The following is a 15,333-nucleotide window of genomic DNA, read 5'->3' as shown; positions in this document are numbered from 1 at the left end:
TTGCCTTCTCCAAACTGCTTTTTGGACTTTGGAATACCCATCAGATCTTCTTTTGCAAAGACTTTCTCCTCTTTCAAGGTATCTCAGTGCTCCTCTCAAATCCTTACTGCAGTGACAATATTCATGTGGCACCCTCAGCTGCCTTTGATACACGTGGATATTTTAAGAGATCAAGCTCAATTCCACTCTTACAAGTACAAATCAAGACTTGCCTGCAAGACACTTACAGAGAGGACAGGAGAAGCCCACAGAGCTCCATGTAAAATAATATGTATTTTCAAAAGGGAGGTAACCCTTGACACCATCTATGGAATAGAACCAGCTATCTGTAGGATTGCTTTGCTGGTTCCTGATACCAGCTTAGATGACAATTGAAGGCAGTACAGGAACTCTTTAAAGGGGGAAAAAAAAAAACCCAACCAACCTCTACCTTTCTGTGTCATTGGTTAAATTTGTCTGGCAGACATTGGAATTTTAGATGATTTTGTGATACAAATACAAAATAACACTGTAAGATCCTATTTATACACCTTGTAACAATGTTTAGCATTAGCTGTCAAGAACTGCAGATACAAAAGTCTAGAAAATTTGAAAGATCTTTTGCAAGGCTACTATTACTGATGGAGTAAATAGAGAAAAAACAAAGTAGGTGCAGCCTCAAACTCCAGAAACATGGGCTGATTCAGCAGTTCTTCCCTCAAAAGTTCAGGTCTTCTTAATGGGGACTGCAAGTGATGTGTGGTTGTTAGGACACAAAGTTATTAGTGGATTATTAGCTGTGACTAATGATAAATCAAGGGTGTAGCCTCTGACACAGGAGCCATTACAGAAGATGGAGAGGATGACGGCTTAGGCCTATTACTAAATCAGATCTTTCTTATCAAGGATAAACTAATGGAAGCTAAGGATAATAATTCTCTTTAAAGAGAAAAGACATCTCAATCTTATGGTATGCACCAATGATTAGGTGTGCTCACACACAGGGAAGGCAGTAACTTTTTAGCAATTGAGTTACAACTGAGTTACCCGGAAAATGAGTTTCCTCTCTTATTCTGCCATTCCCTAGACGGTATGAGCCTTTGAAACAAATGCATAAATCTCATTTTGTGAATGTTTTTTTGTTTTGGTTTGTTTTAACAATGTCCTCTTGATGTCTATTTATAGTGTTCTCTGTTTCATGATTTCTTCTTCAGGTGAATAATTCTGCCACTAAAATGAAGAATGGGTGGGTTGTGGGGATAAGAAGCCCTCTACTAGACCCATGATATTATTTTAAAATCACATGTGTGGAGGTGGCAAAGCAGGTCCTTGGTTTGGAGTCTTCTGGAAAGCAGCTTCCCATGACCTAGGGAAGCACAGACAATCCATCGCTTGGATATCACCTTTAACAATGACACTGCTTCAAAATTAGTTCTCACACATCCTGCAACTACAGGCCAAATTCACAGAAGCTGAAGCACATGGCACAAGTGGGCAGAACTGCTGGCAGATTGAAGGAGAGGAAACACTCTCCTTCTGAGGAAAAAGGAGAGGAAACACTCTCCTTCTGAGGAAAAAGGAGAGGAAACACTCTCCTTCTGAGGAAAAAGAATCAGAACAAGAGGTAGAGAGCAGGGGGAATTATTACCAGGACCGGTTCTCCTGTAGATGTCCTTCACACTGCTCTTGTGTCATGGAAAGTGAGGAACTTCTTTTGTTTTGGTTTGGTTTGTTCCTGTTTTCAGATGAACCATGTATAAACACAACATTGTGAAAAGAGCACACTTTGATCATTTGAGAATGCTAAACCTTCTTTCATACTAATTGTTCTAATTTTCGATTTAAATTCAGTTTCTGAATTTCACATATAACAACATTTTTATCCTTCAGTTGCTCTGACACACTGAAGCAGATAATCTCTTAAAGCATGGAAGCATAAGCATTTTTTACTTCTTTGCAAGAGGTGAAAGAAGTCTAGAGAATCAATAAATAAGAACTGCTAACTGCCCTATATATTTTGACACACAGAATCTCTCTTTTATCCCTGGATGACCCAAAAGAATGAAGTGGGATAAATCTGCACAGTGGAAAAAAAGATTTGTTCTTCATTCTTCATTCCCAGGACTAATGTAAATTTAAAAATACACTGAGAATAATTATTAAAAAAAAAATTCAAGTCTGCCTCCTACATAGCCAAAAACATCTACTTTCCATTCCCCCATCCCATTTTCCAGTGCTCTGACTTCAAAGGCAGCATTTTTCCTGGGCTCCTCTTCCTCTTTGTTTTATAGTACATTTAAATATTTAGTTTAAATATCAGTCTTAATTTCATCCCAGTGACTGTAGCCTGTTCTCACTTAGTCATATATCTCTATTTTATAATACCTTGTATTATAATACTATATAATAGTATTTTATATATATATATATATAGTAGATATATACTATATGTATTATATAATATGTATAATACTCATCTCTTTTAAGCAGCCCACAAACTTTACAGGTGCTATTGGGTCTAGAAAGTTCTTCATTTAGTTTTGATGTATGTAAAGAAAAGGAGCACTGATTCTGTCTGCCCAATAACTTCCATTACTCAGGACTTTCTCTACTTTAGACAATGCCTTGTAATTTTTTGCTTTTTCCCAAGTTCCTGAGATTCAGGGTATACTTTTGCTCAGATCACATAGAAAAGAGGTGATCTCCTAAAGTCTTAACACTTTAGCCTGGTTCCTTATGTAAACTGTACCCTTAGGAGATGGCTTGTGCCACTCTTACCTCCTGCGAGTTTTATAGTCAGAAAAAAATAAAATTAACAAAAAATAAATTTAATATGCCTTGATTCCTTTTTTCAGGGGAGACATCAGGATAGTTAGCTGGCAATATGTTTAAAAAGTAAAAGCCCTTGCTGATAGTAGGATTTAATCAAAATAATGACTGCAATCTGGTTACCTCCTACAAAAAGACATGAATTCACATGCTGCAGAGAAGAGCTAAGGAGATGATGAGAGGGGCAAAGTGCCTGCACAGGCACATAAGCTACAGCAAGAAAGGTGACAGATTCCTGGTTTGTTTACCCTTGAGAATAAATAAGGGTGAGAGAAGACACTCTGCTCAATTTGGGACAGTGATAAACGAAGAGAGAAAAAGGAGAGAGGAAGAAAAATTACTATTTATTCTGAGTGACAGTGTTAACATTCTAGGAATAGGGCACACAGTAGTTCTGCTGTTGAGTAACACTGAGATCACATCCCAGCTGTAAATTGGCTGGCAGCAATAGAGCAGCGAAAGTGAAGATTCATGTATTGATTTCCACATTCCTCTCAAAGGAAAGGTAAGCAATTACTCCTTTTACTGAAAGGAAGGGAAAAGCTTGGGGAGAGCAACACATCAACAGACCTTTTTTATACACTAAACTTCAAAGACTTATGAATAAACTCAGAATTCAGAAGCCAATGAAATAGGAAAACAATTCACACTGATTTGAGAATTCTTTGAGAAACTTTGAAAGTTAAAAAATAAAAGTTATGCATTAAACTTCTTAAAAGTTCCCCAAGCTTGAGCTCAGCAATTAAAAAACCAGATAAAATAATGGGACTATTGATCACTTCCTTTACTTCCTTTTTACTTGAATTTAAGGCAAAGCAGGTATGCTAAGGACTTCAAGATTTTTAGAGTGGCATTTATAGGCTACAAGAAATTCTAGCAAGTCATCTCCATATTTACTGGTATACAAAACAATCTGAATTACATTCTACAGCAACCTTCTATCTTTAAATCTGAAGAATTTCTGACTTTTAAAAAAGTAATGATGCCTTACTCTTTCATTTAACGAGTCCAAAAAGCCCAATGTCCACTGTTGTCCTTAACCTCTCCTGAAAATTTCTGTAAGTGGCACCACACAGGGAAGATAGCACATTTTGATATAAAGCTGAGATTAGTGTAACTGAATGATGGCATTGTAGCACCAAGCATGATCTCATCTCTCCCATCACACACCAATCCACATTACTGACACTTTATAAATCTTTGGTGTCTCAAGTGAAGGTGATGTGTTCATGAACGTAATAAAAATAAAAGTATTCATTGTATATAGACTTTCCCTGCTAGAGTCAGAATGAAGAAGAAGAAGGAGAATTCTTTCTCACTTACCAATCTGAACCATCTGAGTAATGTCACAAAACCTAATACAACTTTCTATAAAATACAGGCCTTTCTTTTGTTTTTCATGCTGCACCACTCTTAACAGACCATTAAGTCATGCCAGACTGATTTATGTCATGGAAACTTCCCAGTGCAGATTGAAATGCATCATGCAGTCATATTGCACTTAAATGCCAATAGACTGCCTTTAATTGAAAGGAAATTTGGAAAATTCATGGCAGGTGTCTTAGCTGTCTGTCTCTTCACCATCATGATGGGGAAGTTCAGTTTTTGTACTTGGTCTCCCTTTAGTTCCTCAACTAAGTAAAAATCCTTCACTTCTATCCTGGTGGCAAAAGTACCCAGGTATTTGCTGCAAGTCTCTTCTTTTTGGGAAAATGAGCCACAGCACATGACAAAAAACTAATTAAACCTGACTAACTGCAAAGCAACTGACAAGTAAAGAACTGTATTTTCACTTAGCTGAAAATTTGTGAACTGAGCAGTACTCTGTCATCTGAATGATTTTTTGTATGAATAAAAAAACATAACTGGGACATCAGACAGATCTTCATAGATCTTCCATTTGAAGTCCTCCATCTCAAAGCAGTACAGCAATTGCCTTTGAAAAGAGGGTCAGTGTTACTGAAACTTTTGGGCTCTTCCCAACTATTGTGCTTCTTTCAGCAGCTATGCTCCTGCCCAACTGCCATAATAAATACAGCAGAATGCAAAAATGAGAAAATTCTAACTTGCTCATCTGGAAAATCTGTCTAATGAGTGAAATAACTGTAGAAATGGTCTAAATAGGGATAAATATCTTGTTTCCAAAACCCATCTGTTGTAAATCCTGTCAGAAATCTTTTCAAAAGGTTATAAATAATCTATTTTAGAAACAGGCAACACATTTATTCCTAGCAGCAAATTCAAACATGATGAGTAATCTGGCATAGAGCTTTTAAATTCACCAGCTGCCACCCACCTCGGGCAGCACCATGCCTCATTTTATCTGTATAGCCCATATCTGTGTAACCATTTGTTAATAAGTGCTTGAACCCAAGATGGTCACTGGTAATCCCATTCCTGAATTTTTCACTGAAGCTGAACTTAAAAATATCACATCTAACAGAGTACAAATATGAAAAAAAAACTGACAAGAAAACTGACTAGAAAATGAAAATTATTCTGTTTGCAATAAGAAATACAAATTTGAACTATTAAAAATATATTTCTCTATTCTTCACTGGAAAAAAAATTTGTTTGGTCTTGTTTAAAACCTAATAAAGACAAAACATATCTGTTTTGAATTAGAGATGGTGATGGAAGATAGAAGTACCTAGACAATTTTCTGGTGTCATGACAGAATATAAACTTTTAAGTGCTTCCCTGCACTTTAACATATACATAAATATACAAATATACTTCTATTAAAATGTCATCCTCTTAGAAAGCTGTGAACTAATTACATGAAGTAGTGTTTTCTTTAGCTTTCTTTAGGTAAGGAGAGGTATTTTTGCTCTGCATTCCAGTTAATTTCCTGAACAAAAAAATGTTACAAGATTTGACTCACTGCTCTTGTTAAACAGCAATTTTAACAGAAGATTATTTGGGTTTCTCGGTGGAGAGGGAAGTTACTTTGGTTTGTCTTGCCAAACTTTAAATTTTCATAAAGGATGGGTAGTCACCTTCTTTGCCTAGTCTTGAATGAAATAGAGATAGGAACTGCAGAAACTAGTTTTATTGCAGGTAATTAAACAAAAAAAGCCAATACAGGTACAACTATCACTGTCTTTCCACAGGTACAGGATTAGATAAAAGTGGCTGGCTCTGATCTGCTTTTACACAGCAATCCCCACATACACTTGTATGGGAGTTCTATGTCAAACATCTTCAGGTTTAGACTTATTTACTTTCACAAAGTCACAAAGATTATCACTAAAATAAATAATTTGATAAAGACCATGTGCCCATATAGTAATTATTTCAATATCAACCATTCTAATTTCAGTTTCCTGAATAAAATCTGTAGAAGAATCAATTTCTCTGTCACAGTTGCTCAGTTTCAACAAAATAAAATAGCCTAGGCAGGGAATATGTGGAATTGACCACTGCACATTCACACAACCATATACCTGGACATAAAGTAACTTGAGCCCAAGACCTGCTATATAAGCTTTGGAGATGGAATCAGGGATGACTCAATGGAGAGCCACCTGAAAAATCTTAAAAAAGAATCAGTGCTGTGAAATGAGACACTATCAAGACTGCTGAAACCTATCATTTTCTTGTGAATCTCCAATCATTTATTTTATGTAGTTTTCACAGAGCTTGAAACAGTCTGTTCTTTATGATTTTTTTTTCCTTGCCTGTCTTTTAAGAGTCAGCAAAATGACAAAAAAAAAATAAATCTACAAGCAGAATACTTTAAATCTTGTGGCATTTCTTAGTGAATGAAGGAGCACACTAAATTCACACCACATTTTCTAAGCAAAGGAAAATTTTCTCACAAGTTTACTGCAGTTTTACACTTATGCAACTCCTGGGAACGAATTACTTGAGAATCAGCCTAATGCCAAAATAATACAGTAGTGATTTGGGTTTAAAGCTTGCTATCAAAATCCCAGACGGAGAAGAGTAAATTTCTATTCTGTACAGGGAATTCTCCAGGTGTGGATAAGCTATGCTATGACTGTGGAGATATCTGGCTTGGTTCCATGGATGTTAGTTCAAGCAAGTTAATAAGATGGGATCACCCTAGTTCTGGAGACAGAGGCCTAACCTGGATTTTATCTTTAAATTACTCCAATCTTGCTTCCTCCAAACTTAGAACAGCAAAGAGCTGAGATGAATTCAAACTCACAAACTTTAGTCAAACACGTATCTAACAAAAGTTTTGGCTAAGACCAAACCCCTCATTAATCTCCATAAACACCAGTACTGACTTTTTACGCTAATCCAAAAAAATCAGAGTAACCATATTATTATTCTAAAAGATACATTTAAATACAAACTACAAATATCAGAGGAGCAATGCAGCTCATTAAACTAAATCCATGTAGGCACAGAGTAAATATTCATGAAAGAAAATTGACTCGTACATTCGGGATACTTCTGAACAGCAGAAGTGGATTTCAGCTGCTGACACTTGCAAATTTTCCATTATCCTCAGTAAGATTTTTATGCATTTATGGAATTTCAAAGGCACAGGAAATAATAACATTTTAAATGTGAGAATTAAAAACCTAGGGGTTGTTCAAAACGATCTGCATCCTATACAGTGCGCTCCAAACTGCACTCCAAGATGACCCAAGGGCAGAAATCAGTGATGAACTTCATCAGCAAGCACAGAAATCAACTCCATCCCCTCTTCAATTCCAGGGCTTCTTCATTTCAGAACTCTTTGAGCGAACAAGAAAGACGGGACGTGCAAAGCCTGTGCTTTTACTGCTGTGCAGGAAAAGCAGGATGTGCTGATTGTTTAGGGCCTGGGAGGAGCTCACCAAAGTCAACACAATCCTTTCTGTTGATTTCAGTGGCTGTTACACCAGGCCCAAAACCAGACCAATAAAAACATCTAAATGAGTGATTTTGGCTTGGTACCGGCACACCCACCCCGTTTCACTGATCAGCACTTGGTGGTGATTTGGCAAATGTGCTCGTACATGACACAGTAGGAAATACAACATTTGGAAATAGCACTTTGTCAGACAAAACCGCTTGCCTGGTGTTAGACAGTTACAGCTATTAAGCGCTGGCTGCTTATTCCAGCCAGTGAAATGCTGCTGCAAATGAAAGATGAAGCATTGCATGAAGCCATGCTAAAATGGATAGAAGGATGGTTACTTACCAACGGGGCGAGCTGTTGACATTACAATGGTGTAGTGAGAACATAAAAAGGAAATTAAAAAAAGAAAAGAATATCTGTCAGAATGCATGACGTGTAATGTTACTTTCCACTATGGATACTACCATGATTGCTAACCCCTCAAATGGCAGCCTAAGGCAAATGTTCACTGCTGTTATTGTTTAGTCACGTGCCACTATCATCCCATTTGCTTGAGCACAGCATCTGAACAAGCTGACTGAAACCATTCTCTGAGAAAAATTTTTATTATCTTCGTATGCCATCATCAAGTATCATCGTTAATGCCTGATAAAAGAAAAATTGCATTGCATTAGCACAAACTTTTAGATCCCAATGAACACATCAATTTAAGCCTCACACTGCCTAATGTCACGCAAGGCATTTGCTTTCTGAGTCAAATACCAACTGAATTTTAAGCATGACCAATCAGTATAACAGTAAGGGCTACAGAAAGCCCAGGACAGTTTTTCTCATTCAATAATGGGCATGAGAGCTTACAGCACAGTGGTTTTTCATCACTGACAGTGCTGATGAAAATATAACAAATGGGCTGAAATGGCCACAGGGACTTCAATCCAGAACCTCCCAAATTACTTCTTAAGGTAACTTCTACTTCCTAAAAAATTGCTGTTAAATGACTGACAGGTTAATACTGTTTCAGGCTGATATAGAGATTGAAAGCTGCCGTTGCAACAAGTGATTTCTTGGTTATAGCAACAGCCCTTCATTACACTTGTGCTGGGGAAGAGAGCTGTCAGTCCCTCTGCTAATAAAATATAGACATCTCTTTCAGAAAATTCGGACATAAAATTGACTCCAGGTTGGATCTGTGTAGGCAAAGCTTCCCTTATTTTATCAGCAGCAATAATTACACATTTCTGAGCAACGGCACGATTAATTTTTTTCTTTTTCTTATTTTTAAGAAGATTACCAGCTCTGTGTGCTTATGTACAGGCTAGGGTCAAATGTAAGACATGCAAATTCAGAGGTAACAGAATTTGCAAGGGCCTTTTTGGCTCTCAACCTTCCCATGGCTCTGTCCCCATTTTATTTAACTGTGTCTAGTCTAGTTTCTGTTCTCACCCATCATCTGTTGGAACACTTTTTGGCTTCCAGTATTATGGACACACTCCTTCTCCTGCAGAAAGATGAGGTATAAGAGTGATATGCATCTTTCCAAGAGAGAACATGGAGTTTGGGTCACAGGAGTCAGATTCTGCTGCTGTTTGTGACAGTGTAATGCAATTTTCCTGACTGCATCCCCATCCTCCTGTTTAAGAAGATGGAGATGTGAATGAGGGAGCTAAGGATTACGTGGTTGTTGTCAGGTGTGCAGAAAGAACTACATGACACCTGCAAGGTCCAAGACACTCTCAAGGTAAATTTTGAAATGCTAAGAGGTTTTGCTCCTTTACATGACATGGTAAAACCAGTGTCAGACAACACTGTTAATTAAGAATTCAGAATTAAGGCTTTCTTTAAGAAGTCTATTGTTCATCATCTCTTTAAAGTCAAAGGGAGATTTCTCTGTCCTTTGTTTTCACAAAATTTAGATTAATAGTTTTCTCCAATGAGTTTCTTGTTTTTTTCTCATTTTTTTCTCATTTTCCATCAAATCCTGAACATGTTGTATGTTTCTAATACCATGGCTTCCTCTGTATTGAATAAACATTATGTATTTGACTGTAAATGACAAACCCAGGGGGAAAAATACTCAAGATAATGAAAACATGCTTTTACTGGGGGAAAAATCAATTAAATTACACATTTCCTTGAGTTTTTCTCCCTTTAATTTCATTGGGTTCAAGCTTCGGTGATTACAAAGGATTTTTTTGCTGGGTTCTAGTTGTTGTTTATGTTACAAGTCATGGCAGCAAATCTGAAAGTATTGCTCCAGTCATGTACACAGTGGACACAGTTCTAGGAGTGTTTAAAGGCCAGGGAATTGGTAACCAGAATTACTGGACTCTGTGATCCTGCCTGTGACAAAGGAACAGAGTGAGACTGTTTCTGGGATTTGGCTGTGGTGACTGATTTTCCCATATTACAAAAGGGAAGAACAATCTCTTACACACCTATTTCTTCAACTTAAAATGGGAAGAGCCATATTGTCACAGTCTAAAGTGAACACTGAGGTAATATTTCAACAGATTATCACATCACTCTCTTTTCTTTGTTACACACTAACATCTCATCTCCCCCTCCCTACAAAGCCACTCAGTGGCTTTTTTTTTTTTTTTTCCCTTTGAATTCAGCAAATTAAACTGAACTGTGTCCATGCATTAAATGGATGGAAATGGAAGCTGGCCTCTTGGGTCAGTTGACCCCAGTTCTAATAAAGCAATCCATTGAGACTTTGAACATTTGATTTAATGTGTATGAAAAGAGGAGGACAGATAAAGCTAAAAATGTTTTTATTAACCTTTCACAGCTCTACTGAAAACCGTCAGCATGCACCACTAAACTGTGAAATAGTGTCTGCATGGTATCCATTGTGCCAAATTGCTGCTTATCTTTTGGAATGAAGTAATAACTATTATATTCTATTTACTCAGATAGAAATATTAGCTTACAAACTTTTTCTCTCCCCATAATCTTTAGAATGTCTATATCTACTGACACGAAGATATTTTGGCAACTCATTATTCCACCAGCCTTAAAACCTCCTTACCAAATCAAAGAGCAGCACATAACAGTGAGTGCATACTAGAGACCACAAATATTTTAGGAGATAATAGTTAGATTTTTACCTTGTAGAACTTAAAAAAAATTAATTAGGATTTTCTCTTTCCTTTGGCTATGGCTTATTTTTTGGATAAAGGGTAGTGGTAGAGAGCTTCATTATGGCAGAGCTAATCCCACAATAATATTATCTGTATTATGTTTGTCATTAATAAATATAGTTACTCTTTATACTTCTTAGAGAAAGAAATGTGACTAATAGCCTGGACTGATGGCTCACATATTAATGCCTATGTCCACGGTTATGTAGTGCTTGCTTATGCATATATGCATCAATAAATATGTTCAATAAAAACACATTGGGACAGGACTTTAACCGCTGGGGGATCTTATCCCACTGAAATCAATTAAAATTTTGCCTGAGATATCACCAGGACCAGGATTTCACCTGTGCTGTGGATCAGTGTGGCAGCCACCATGGCAAGGGGTGTGTGGAAGCCAAAGAACGGCAGGGAAGGCTGTGGCCCATCTCACCAGAAAGCAATTATCCGTGTAGGACACAGGCTCTGCCCCTGTGGGAGCACTCACCTCGCACGGTGAGCGTGGCAGAGGCTTCCACCTTTCCAACCCGATTCTCAGCGATGCAGGTGTAGGTTCCCTCATCTGTGCTCATGGCTTTCTTGATGCGCAGGGTGTAGTCGTCTTTGATGTCATACCTGTGTCACAGCAAAAGAATGAGAACTCTTTTTGTGGGCAACAGAAATGGACAAAAACTATCACCTGGAAAATGCCAGTCTAAATCTATCTTGGGAGCCAACTTTAGAAGATAAAGTATTATCCAGCATTAGATAATTCCACAAAGCATTAATCTTCATGACACTTTTATTGCGCTCTGCATTAGTTAGAAACTTTACATAAAATTAGTATTGCTATGTTCAGTATTAGGGCTTTATTAATAATATAATTCACTTTGTCCTTGATCTAGAGCAATAAGACAAAATTAAGGTATCAGACATCAGTTATCAATGCATGACAGCTCAGGTTTATCATGCCTTTAACTATGTGAGCTACATGTTTTTAGCTTTTGCTGATTTTGAAATTTCCTTTTATATACAGTTTTCCCCTACAGCTGCAATCCCTTAGGGAACGGTGAGCGTGTTGGTAGGATCTCACACTACCCAATTGCAAACAATAAAAAATATATTCAGGCTCTGGAAGGTGACATTTATTGAAGAGGCACATTAAAGTAGATTTATCAGTTTCACAGAAATACAACAAAACAATTCAATAAAGGTGGACAATGACATTTTCTCTTTCTTAAAAGAAATTAGAAACAATTCAATTGTGCTTTGTCCATTTCTTTGTTTTTACTGCTGAAATAATTCTAAAACTATGAGAATGTATAAAACTTAATTAACACAATGTACTCCAACATGCAGTGAACTTTTATTCTCAAGGCATTTAGATTGATTATACCCAGAAAAATTTTTTCAGTTAAATTGTTATTATCCTGCAAAAGTCATGCCTAACAAAGTATTTTAGGCTCTGATCCAAAGCTCATTAAAGTCAACAGGATATTTCATGTTGTAGAAAATGTGTTTGGTTCCCAAATCCTGGTTATCAGCATAGATAGTTTACCCTTTCAATATCATTTTGTTAAAATATTTTCAACATTTCTTCTCGATGTCACACATTAAGTCACCTTGAATCTAGACTTGGCCTCAGATTCACACGTATCAGTGAAACAAGAACACAAAACTAAAGACAGGTCTAGACTTCAGGAGGTGTCAAAGCTATTTCTCACTGTATACACAGTCATGACATAATTTTAGAAGGACTCATTTACTTTCTTTTTTTACGCAGTAAAGGCCTTATAGACTTGCACAGGAAATACATTAAAATCATATGGGAGAGCACCCTTAAATGTTTGGATGAATAAGAATGCAATGCAACAAATCAGAGGAATGTTGTCAGGCTCTATGAGCATTTTTAGATCCTTTGGGAACATGAAACTTAACTTTTTTTGTGTACATAATGTACATTGCTATTGGTGCCTTTGGTATAGGTTTGGAGAGAGAGTGCTGTGTTCTAACAGACTTCAAAGCATCTTAACTCAAAGATCCCATATGGTGAAACATTTAAATTTCTGTTAGGTCTAACTAAAGCTCACAACATCAATTACAGTATTCCTAGCACTTCCAAGAACAAAGAGAAGTCAAGACATCTTTTCACACCACAATACAACTTCTTTCTATATTCAGTAGGTCCATTCTATCAATTAGCAAGAAATAATTTATTAAAGATGAATTTGAGGCTAACCATTCTGCTAGAGTTAACATAAGCACATATAATACCCATTTCCTTAGGAGTTACACTTAATTGTACGTATATGCAGTACCTCAGATTAAACTGATTAATAAGAGATATGCCAAGGGGAAGAATAAGTAGATGACATGGCAGACTTTAGAAACTTGTAGGGATAGCTTTTTTGCCAGCATAGTGCCATTGGTAGTGGTGAGGGGGCAGGTAGTTATGATATTAGAGAACTTAATATGCACTTTCTGGAGAACTACACATCTATTACAACTACATTCAACAGCCACTAAAGAACATTTTTTCTAGACTGCTCACAAATTATGTCATTTTGCACGCTGTGCTGCATTAGTCAACGGTAAATAAAAATCACTGTTTTCATAAGACAGAAAAGGCAAATTGGCCCCCTTAAAAATCTCAAGAATATGACATTATCCCGCAACGATTTGTCTTTGGTGATTGCAGAGACAAGAGCAAATGCTTATTTTCTTGACAAGAGGCCAGCTCTAGGAGGCTGAAAATAAAAATTTGTATTCAACTCCTGTACAATGAGAAAACTAAGATCAGTTGTCATATAAACATGAATTGGATATCGGAATCAGGGCTATAAAGCTGGGCAACAATTAGCCATCTACGTAATTGATTTTTTTCCCTTTGTACAACAGATAGCATCACTGTTTCACTTTATGCTGGGCAGAACAAAACAGCCAGGCAGCAGGACTGTATCTGAGAGAGGGGCTGCCTGAACAGGGATGCAGGCAGGCTGGGACAGGGAGCTCCAGCTTGCTGTGGGCTGCAGCTGACTCACTCTGCTTCCTGTCACGGATGTGCTGGTGCCAGCATGCCAGCCAGCTGCCTCCGAGGCTCCAGCAGCCTTTATCCCTGCACCTGCCAATCATGCACATTGTGCCAAGGCTGCTGGGTGGAGGAGCCAGCTGCATGGCATGCCAGGACGCAGGGTGGTGGGCACAGCCATCAGCTCCCGCTTGGGTCACCAAACGGAGGGTGGCGTAGACACGTCGCTGTCATGGTCCAGTTAACAATTACTTCAAGGACAGGTTCATCTCTCCCAGTCTGCTTCTCCAACAGGCAATACTTTTGGAGCACCCTGAGAGAAGGTGCCATCTAGCAATTAGATTCATACATGGATGGACCCGTGGGGTGCTAGAACCATCTGCTGTCCTGCAGTACTGATATGCTGCCCGTCAGTCATCTGTTCCACACCCACTGTCCCCAGAAGTCACCACAGTTCAGTGAAGGGCTTTGGCAGATGAAGCAGGCAGGAAGGAGAAAGGAGGAAAACTGGCTTTTAGCCTGACCCACAGCAACACAAACAAAATAACAAGGAATTAAGACTGAACATCTTTTAAATTTATCAAGTATCCACCTGCTCAGCCTTGAACAGTGCCTTGTCTCCTCTCTGTCCTAGAGCCTCAAATCCCCATGGCAAGGTGTTTTCACCTCATTTTCTGTGGAAGTTCACTCTCATCTGGATTAGTGCTTTTGAATGAGGAGCAGGGTCCTCTCTCCTAATACCAATCACAGAGAGCGTTTACCAGGCTCCTGAATTGATGACAGGATGGCAGAAAACCAGGGTGCAGTGGTTAAATTGCTCCTTAACGTTGCCAGTACATGAAGAAGGCTATGTCTTCAAAATATGTGTAGTCAAGGAACAACTTGTGACATACTGCCCAAATATTGCTGATCCTACCCAATTAGTGCAGCACTGAGATAAAACCACAGGGTGTCAGACATCAGTTTCACATGTTTAGGACATCTAATTAATTTTAAGAACTTCTCTTTGTTAAACATTTGGAGGTGCTTAACCTTTTGGTGCAGCTTAGACTCCAGCCATCAGACTGAGCTGGAAGAGGTCTTTTAAACAGCCAGTCAGTCTGTGCCAGATATAAACTAGCCACTTTTGGGCACCACGTTACATAATTTCTGTTCTACAAGTAATAGAGCAGGTCTGCCTTTAATTAAGCGAAGAGGAAGGGGCTGGCAGGGGACTGGCAAGGAAAAAAGAAAGAGAGAAACAAGAGGCATATGAGAAAACACTGCTGGTGAGGAAATTCTAATAGGAATTGGGTGATTTTGAGTGAAATCTGGCAGTCTCTGGCACATATGAATGCATTCATTGTTGCTAGTTCTGATTAATGACAGTTGTACAATAGTGTGCTGACAGTCACTGCCATACAGACAGAATTTTTTTTTGATATGAAACACTGCTGAAAATGCAACCCAATCAGATTTGGCCCCTGAACAACATGTGCTATCATCACTGTACTGTGAATTGAGATTGATTGGTAACCAGCTGTGACAAAGTGGGAAAAAGAGCCTTGTCTTTTTCA

The 15,333-nt window shown here is 38.0% G+C and overlaps 1 protein-coding gene across 28 annotated transcripts in view; it reads right to left on the bottom strand.

The window, feature by feature from the left end:
• Positions 1–15,333, bottom strand: part of ROBO2 (roundabout guidance receptor 2) — a 1,015,778-nt gene that overhangs the window by 108,461 nt on the left and 891,984 nt on the right. For 17 of the 28 annotated variants that reach the window (XM_086883528.1, XM_086883512.1, XM_086883517.1 and 14 more), the window contains one exon: positions 11,258–11,385. In XM_086883528.1, coding sequence (XP_086739654.1) covers positions 11,258–11,385 — 128 coding nt within the window. Of the gene's footprint in view, positions 1–7,969; positions 7,982–11,257; positions 11,386–15,333 lie in introns of all 28 variants that reach the window. The other 11 variants (XM_086883509.1, XM_086883511.1, XM_086883516.1 and 8 more) reach the window with 1 other exon arrangement.

The sequence above is a fragment of the Cyanistes caeruleus genome, chromosome 3 (assembly GCF_971803275.1).
Source record: "Cyanistes caeruleus chromosome 3, bCyaCae1.hap1.1, whole genome shotgun sequence".
In the NCBI taxonomy this organism is placed as follows: Eukaryota; Metazoa; Chordata; class Aves; order Passeriformes; family Paridae; genus Cyanistes; species Cyanistes caeruleus.
The sequence above is the reverse complement of the archived record's forward strand: the minus strand, read 5'-3'. Positions and strand labels throughout refer to the sequence as shown.